At 47.5% G+C, this 8417-nt stretch overlaps 1 protein-coding gene across 1 annotated transcript; it reads left to right on the forward strand.

Moving 5' to 3' along the window:
- The first annotated feature begins 6940 nt into the window (after positions 1–6940).
- LOC137476509 (basic proline-rich protein-like) lies at positions 6941–7975 on the forward strand. Its single transcript, XM_068194868.1, has one exon. The coding sequence runs from the start codon at positions 6941–6943 to the stop codon at positions 7973–7975; it is 1035 nt and encodes a 344-aa protein (XP_068050969.1).
- The last annotated feature ends 442 nt before the right edge of the window (positions 7976–8417 follow it).

Consider the following 8417-nt stretch of genomic DNA (forward strand, 5'->3'; position numbering starts at 1 on the left):
CAATCATAAATCATAGAACAGATCATCAATCATAAATCATTGGGTTGTAAGGGACCTTAAAGATCATCTTGTTCAAACCAGCTGCCATGGGCAGGGACACCTTCCATGAGACCAGGTTGCTGAAAGATGCATCCAGCCTGGCCTTCAACACTCCCAGGGATGGAGCACCCACAGCTTCTCTGGGCAACCTGTGCCAGTGCCTCACCATGCTCACAGTAAAGAATTTCTTCCTAATATCTAATTGAAACCTACTCTTTTTCACTCTGAAGTCATTCCCACTTGTGCTTGTTAACAGTCCCTCTACAGGTGCCTTGTACCCCTTCAGGTACTGAGAGACCTCAATAAGGTTTCCCTGGAGCTTTCTTTTCTCCAGGCTAAACATCCCAGTTCTCTCATTCTTTCCTCATCAAGGAGGGACTCCATCCCTCTAATCATCTCTGTGGGCCTCTTCTGAATTCACTCCAACAGGTCCACATCCTTCCTATATTGTGGCACCAGAGCTGAATGCAGCACTCCAGGTGGGGTCTCCCAAGAGCAGTCAAGGACAGTCGCCTCCCTCCACCTGCTGGCCATGCTGGTTCTGGTGCAGCCCTGGATATGGTTGTCTCTGTGGGCTGTGTATTGAAGTTCACTTGCAGAAAAGACCACAGTCATGAGTGACCTGATATCATGCAAGAAAGAGTAGGATCTGATCTGAGTGATACTGCCAAATGGCACACATGAGGAGCAGAGGTGTAGCCCTGCCACCTCTCTCCATCCTGAATCAAGATTTTCATGTCCTCTGTAGTTCAGACAATTTTTTCTGCATTTTCATCCAGCAACCCCTCTGTGTACCTGCCCTCACAGATGCCATAGTCTCTGTCCTTCACATACGTCCTTCACACATATCCCACACAGAATCCAAACACAAACCCAAGAACTTAAGTGATTTAAAAGTGTGAAGCATTTCCCAGCTTTCATAGACATGTGATACACATTTTGGTGAGCACACGTAGATGCCAGCTTGTAGCAGCTTCTTGTGATGTTGAAAACACATACTGGTAAAGTTTTGTAAACAGGTGGGGAAAGAAAATGTAGCATTGGTTGTTTGTATTGAACTGTTGCTGGAGGCCATGGCAAGCTGGCAACCTGTCACACTAGAACCAAATTCCAAAGAGCTCATAGCCTCATGGTCTGTCATTGTTTTGTGTGAACATTGACTCCACTCTTCCAAATCCTAATGGCAAGTTGGCTAGTGAGAGGTGTAAAACTCTGGAAGAGAAGATTTCTAAACAAAAGACCACAACTCTTTCCAGTGTATTTGCTCCATTAATATGTAAAACCTCTGGTTCATGCTATAAACATAATGAGCTAATAATCTCCACCATGAGGATGTATTTGTATCAGAAACTTGCAGTGTTTCTCTCAATTACAGATCTATATAGAATTAAAAAAAATCTTGGAAGCAGTTTGATCCTTATTTGACTAGGATCACACAGAATCAATATCACCACTGTGAGATTAAAATTTCTCCCTACTTCCCTCCAAAGCATAAACCAAATTCTGGAGTCCATTGTAACTACCTTGTGTCTGAATCACAGAAGCCTTAGTATGTGGTTTGCTTGGAACAGCTACCCTCATTCCCAAAATGGATGGCATGCTTACTGTACCAAGAATGCTCAGGAACCTCTGGATTAGTAAATCTGATTCTGAAGATTCTGCTTTTCATGTCTATTTATAATCCCATTCATAAACTCATAAAGTTGCAGTTTAAAGTCTGTTGTGTTTCCTGATCCCACTGCCTATATCTAGGACTTGCTTCCTAAAACTCTTGTTGCTGTGAATGTGAACAGTCAACTTCTGCTGTTGAAAATGGAAGTCTTCTCCAAAACACCAAGAATGTTTTGAGAGATGCCTCTTGTCTTACATGCTACATGTTAAGCCTGAGTCTGGTATCATAGTAAGAAGGGAAAATATGGTCAAAATGCAGTGAATGAATGCATATATCAGCACTCTGTACTCACAGGTGAAATTAAAGGAGAAATGCTCTGTGAACTGTGCCATGCCCACACTGCCTTCACTTAAACTCCTCCTACTTTCACACTGCTTTGAGCATCAGCATTTGAGCTGATTTATGGGGAGAGAATTCCACTAAAATACACATTTTTACATAGAGTGACAAGCTTGTGTACTCCTTCCTAGCAGATACATGTAAAATCCAGTTGAAATCTAGGTGGATATCCCTGTTTGATATTTTTTTGTTTTGTTGTGCAGATTTCAGTAGACCTTTTTTGTCATACAGCCCTGGAAAGTTTTCACATCTGTAAATGCCTGAGCTGTCCAGGGTCCAAGTTGCTTGGGAGGTGGTGAGTGATGCTGAAACAGTATCTTGCAGTGGCTCAGCTGATGAAATTACCATGGTTTGTTGAGGTGGTACTGGCCAAGGACAGGACCCACAGCAATAATCGAGTATCTCAGCTCTTCCACTGCTCTGCTCTGTGACCTCAAGAAAGGTGCTCTGTTTTTCTGTGCCAGCTTCTCCACCTATAAAATGACATTTTGAGCTAAATGCTTTGAGAGTGACAGATACTGTCCAAACTTTCCCTGGACAAACTGAGCTAATTTGGTATCTAGGATGTAGTAGAGTCAAGCCCTGTTTGGCAATATGGGGTAAGACAGCACTGGTAATTCTGGGAAAGAAACACTCTTGAAATCTCTGCAGTTTCTTCTTGTGATAGGTGAGTTTTGGCTTAAGGCAGTGCCAGTTCATGGAATGAGTGAAAAATGCATCTGTTGAGATATGGCCTGAACTCACTCCCACAGGAAAATGGGCAACGATGTTTGTAGCCACTTGCGAGTCACAGAGCCATGTACCACAGCAAATCATAGACCCACTGACAGGCTGGCATAATGGTACTCTGTGCAGAGAAGGCACTGTGGACCTGCATTTCAGGAGTTTTGTCCACTTCCACTTCCAGCCCAGTCATGAAGAGCTGTGTGTATTTGAAAAGCTTAGTTAAAACAAGATGCACAAATGCTGGAACCAGTCATTGTGGGCAGGATGACTTCTGAGGAGCCATGGTAGTTCTCCAGCCCAGCAACATCCCAATGCAAACAAAACTAGTGCTTCTAATCACAACACTGGTTTTTATCTAAAAATATTTAGCTGAAGAAAAACAAAACCCCTTCTGTCCTTGCAAAGCTGTGAGGGAAGGAAAGTGCATCTAAGATTGCTTCAAATGAAACAGTGAGGCTCAGAGGAACCAGACCTCTGCTTGTATGTTGCATTCCTTACTCCTGAGACAAGTTTATGAAGGAATGGAGTGTCTTTAATCATTTAATTTGGCTAATTTAAAACTACATATGCATAATTTATTTACAGAGAGGTAAAACTCTCTAATTCCTGCATTTATTATTGTAGCACACAGTATTAGAGTGATTTTTTTTTTTACTATTGCAATCTGCACACTGCCTGAGAGTGTTAGTGTGCTACACATCATGCCTGAGTAAGTGTGTTTGATGGGGTTTGAGACTCCAATTCGCATATACTACCCTCCATAAATTATGTACTTAACTTCCATTTATATACAAAGGCAATGCAGAAATTATAATATAAATTAATTTATAGGACTTTCATTCTGAGACATTATTTTATGTCCTTTGTTTCAAAGGAAAAAAAAAAACCCTAACCAAAAAAGGGTCTTCCCTTTCCCACTCCAGGGGAGTTCAGTTTTGGTAATATTGCAATAGTGCCTTATGTTAAAGGTACATTTGGCTTATTCACAGCAAAACTCAGGGAACCAGCCTTGTTGAAACTACCTCCAAATACAATTTATGCAATCTATTCATGTAAGTGGGACATCTTTTCTAATTCCAGCTCATGGGAATTTAATTGCCAAGTTTGAACCTTTGTCAGGATACCTATCATTTTTCAAGGACTTCATGGATGGAAAAAGAATTCAGTGAGGTCCAGCTCTTTTACAAGGCTTGACAACTATTCTGACCTTCTCAGAGTGTAAGATGTGAGAGCCCCGAAAGACCTGGCTAAGGCAAAGTGAGAGAATTGATTCCAGGGCTGCCTCATTCACAGGCACCTTTAAATTATATTCCAGCCTGACCAGAAGGTTTCTGCCATGTAAGTATCACCCCACTCACCTTTAGCTATCTGAATTTCCCCTTATTCCTTTGCTGACATGGGCTGTGCTTTGTGCAGCCAGCTTCACTGAAGGCATTGTGTGTCCACCATAATGCCTCTCATCACTAATTCACAGTCCCTTGGCGTGTATGAAAGCTTAAATTATTTCCTGCAGTGTGCATTAGCTTGCACATGTCTACACTGAATTTCATCTTCCATCATGCTGTCTGGTCAAGTCTTTCTGGAACATGTTGTAGCTCCCCATAGTCTTGAATAACCTAAAAAATTCTGTGTCATCCGGACATTTTGCTAATTCACTATTTACATACCTACTCCCAGGTCACTAAGAAACATCTCTTACTACAAACTTTGGGCTGACAGGCATAAATTCTTAATGTGTATTGAAACCATGAGCCAATCTAGGGCTATTTCTTAGTTTGATATTTTCGAATATTGAGCTTTTAATGGCTTATCAGTAGGTGTTGAAGGCAGTGAAATCTGTGATAGCATTGCAGGTTCTGCTTTCTTCAGTTGGGGCTGCTATCGGAGACAATGGGGCTGGCATTCTACTCTCCTGGATGAGAAACTAGCTCTTTTCTAAATCTGCATGGGATTTGAGCTTCTTCCATTCACTGTATTTTTCCTGTGCAGGAAGGATGACAACTCCCATAGGCAGCAGCAGCTACTCATGGTGCAGAAGGAGAAAAATATGTCTCTGTTCTAGGAAATTGGGTTGACCTATTCCCCTGGAGCTGGTTGGCACAAGAGGAGGAAACAGGAGCTGACAGAGAGCAAGACCATGCACAGGGGCAGGAGTAAAGATGTGGGCCAGTCCTGGCTGTTGTTGAGCCTCCCACCAAGGTTTTCTCCCCAGCTCTGCTTGTGTGGTTACTGATGTGCCCCTCAGAGTGGGGCCCTGTCTGCTCTCCTTAGAAATACTGAAGGCAATACACAGTGATGTGGCTCTTTTTCCCAAAAATGGGTGATGGGCCACGTACAACATAGCAGTGTCTGACAGTGTGCCTTTGGAAGAACGTATGGCATGGCCTCATCCTTTTGCACTTCAAGAGAGTCATTTAATCCACCTGGTTCCTTACATGTCATTGTAGAAACTCTCTTTTACTTTGTAAATATTTTCTGGTTTTTCTTAAGCTATTAGGAACATATGTCAGTACTTGTAGTGACAAAGAGGGAGATTCTGTAGACTATAGACTGCTTTGGAGGAGAGGACAGGGTCTGAACAATGAAGGGAATGTAGGAAGAAATGTTGGATTTCGAAATTTTAATAAGTAAATTTTACAGAGGAGGACAAATACTTTTTTCTCTTTAAAATAATCTCAAATGATATAACATATCTGAGGGTTGTTAGCTCTCCTGGCAATGCCAGCACCACCCTGAAAAGGTTACCACTGGTGTCTGAAGGTATGTCCAGCAGCAGCAAAGAGAAAACATGAGCTGGACACTCAAACAATGAATGGGTGCCACTAGCAATGGATGCTTTGTTGACAGCAATAGAATGGTATCATTTCTCAGAAGTATTTGTCATTCCAGAGTATATGCAGGCTCAAGTATATGAAACTGATTTGGATTATGGTCAGCAACACTTATGAGGTTATCTTTGCAATCAGAAGAAAAAAGGCTTTTAATTACAAGCACAGTAATATCAAGCTGGGGGAAATCCTGTGCTTGATCCTATACTACTGCTCTGGAGTTCTGCCTGGTTTGGATACTTGTCTCTGTCTGTTTCCTCATGAAATCTCTTCCTGAACTGGAAGGTTTTGGTAGAATCACTTTTGCAATAAAATGATGGAGGGCAGAGAAATGTTTATCTCTCATGCTGAGCACACTTGGGAAAACACTGCTCTGCCCACAGCCCCTACATGACCACAGGGAGAAGGCCACAGACCTGCACAGATGCCTTTGTAAACCACCACTCATTCCTACCGTGGTCAGGGACCAGAGTCCCTCAGCCAGCAGCTCAAACCTCTGGTGTGCTGGTAAAACCAGCAGCATAGACCCCTCCTGCTGTCCCAGCAGCACATCAGGGATAGAAGGAGATAAAATCTCTGTTTCCAGCTTGTCAGCACTCCTGTATGAAGCAATGCTTGTGTGATCTCATTCCTGTGGTGCCCAGCTTTCCATATGTGGGCTGCTACCCCTGAAGGCACCTGCTTCCCCCAGAACCTCTGCAGTCACCTGGTTTCCAGCCTGGAGGCTTTGGCCAGCTCTGCCTTTGAGCACATCTCCCACATCATCCCATACCTCATACCTCTCCACTCTCGGACCTGTCCTCCAGCCTTTCTTCTCCCCTCCTGCCCTCAGCCACCCTCCAGTTTCCTCCCTGCCCCTCCAGCCATCCCTGTCTGCATTCCTCGTCTGCTCTGTTTGCCTCCAACCACAGCATCCCACAGACTGTGCCTTTCTGCAGATGGACTTGGCCAGTCACCCACGGCTCTCCATGGGACACTGGCTCCCAGCGGGCATCAAGGGCCCTTTTCCTCCTCCTCTCTTTGACGTGATTTGCAGCTCCTGGGGGTTCCATGAGCACTGGAGCAGTCCTAGGGAGCTGGAGTTCAGCAGCGCATCCCTCCAGAAAGATTTTGTTTGGGGGCTAGGCAGACAGTGGAGACAGTCTGAGGGTTGCCTTATTAAAAAGGGTCCTTAGGTTTTATGGCTGTGCATGAGGCAGTGGGAAGGGGAGCAAGGGACAGGAGCCCTGTGAACAGGATGCACACGAGGCTCCAGGCTTTTTGGAAGCTGTGGTTTCAGGTTGAGCTGAACCATTAAGCAAAGCTGCCTCCAGCACTGCTCTGTCAGAGCAAGGAAATGGGGCCAGCCCCTGCTCCAAGGCAGCATAAAGTCCCTTTGCTTCCCATGGTGCCCTGGCCAGGCCTGCCCTTACTTGCTTTGCAGAGGACTGCGAGCCCTGGAGGGAGCCCAGCCCTGGAGGGAGCCCAGTCCCGGGCGAGCCCAGCCCTGGAGGGAGCCCGGCCCTGGAGGGAGCCCGGCCCTGGAGGGAGCCCGGCCCTGGAGGGAGCCCAGCCCCGGGGGAGCCCGGCCCTGGAGGGAGCCCGGCCCTGGAGGGAGCCCGGCCCCGGGGGAGCCCAGCCCCGGAGGAGCCCAGCCCCGGGGGAGCCCAGCCCGGGAGAGCCCAGCCCCGGGAGAGCCCAGCCCCGGGAGAGCCCAGTCCCGGGAGAGCCCAGTCCCGGGGGAGCCCAGCCCGGGAGAGCCCAGCCCCGGGAGAGCCCAGCCCCGGGAGAGCCCAGCCCCGGGGGAGCCCAGCCCCAGGGGAGCCCAGCCCGGGGGAGCCCAGGCCTGGAGGGAGCCCAGCCCCGGGGGAGCCCAGGCCTGGAGGAGCCCAGCCCTGGAGGAGCCCAGCCCTGGAGGAGCCCAGCCCCGGGGGAGCCCAGGCCTGGAGGAGCCCAGCCCCGGGGGAGCCCAGCCCGGGAGAGCCCAGCCCCGGGAGAGCCCAGCCCCGGGAGAGCCCAGCCCCGGGGAGCCCAGCCCCTGGAGGGAGAGCCCAGCCCCGGGGGAGCTCAGCTCTGGAGGAGCCCAGCCCCGGGGGAGCCCAGCCCTGGAGGAGCCCAGCCCCGGGGGAGCCCAGCCCTGGAGGAGCCCAGCCCCGGGGGAGCTCAGCCCTGGGGCTGTGCGGTCCCAGCAGCCGGGAGCTCTGCCCAGCCCCTCTGCCCCACGCAGCCGGCGGAGCCCGGCCGGCTCCCCCGGGCCCCGGAGAGCCGCACCGGGGCTTGCCTGGAGCTGGAGTTTGTTACAGGAGGAGGAGTTTCTCCCTTGACATTTTCACAGCTCGGGAAGGAACAGGAGGGATTGATGACTCTGAGCCCAGGAAAGACAAAGAGGTGATACTGCCCTACTGGGCTTTGATAAACCCAGGCAAGCAGCCACCACTTGTTCTTACAATCCCTCACTCCCACATATGCATGAGAAACACTATTGTGGGGTTTTTTCAACATTACTGCATACTTATTAACTGACGTGCTTTTGTTTTCTATCAAAAATCTTGTTTCTAAACCTCCTTATAACTCACCACATAGACACATGCACACGCTAATTTTTCTGTCAAAGAAATCAGTACTGTAACATTTGAAGGGGAAAGTAAAAGACCATTTTAAACAACATTTTTTTTTTTCTTTTCACCATTTTCTTTCACCAAATTCCTCTTCAGCTCTTAATTTCACAGACATTGTGCTCAGTTTCAGTAGCCTGCAGAGGTCTGTGGAGATGTGATTGGGGAAACTTCTGCTAACAAAACCCTCTTCATTTTTTTCTCATAAGCACAGAGTTT

This window comes from Anomalospiza imberbis, chromosome 6 (assembly GCF_031753505.1).
Source record: "Anomalospiza imberbis isolate Cuckoo-Finch-1a 21T00152 chromosome 6, ASM3175350v1, whole genome shotgun sequence".
Classification (NCBI taxonomy): Eukaryota; Metazoa; Chordata; class Aves; order Passeriformes; family Viduidae; genus Anomalospiza; species Anomalospiza imberbis.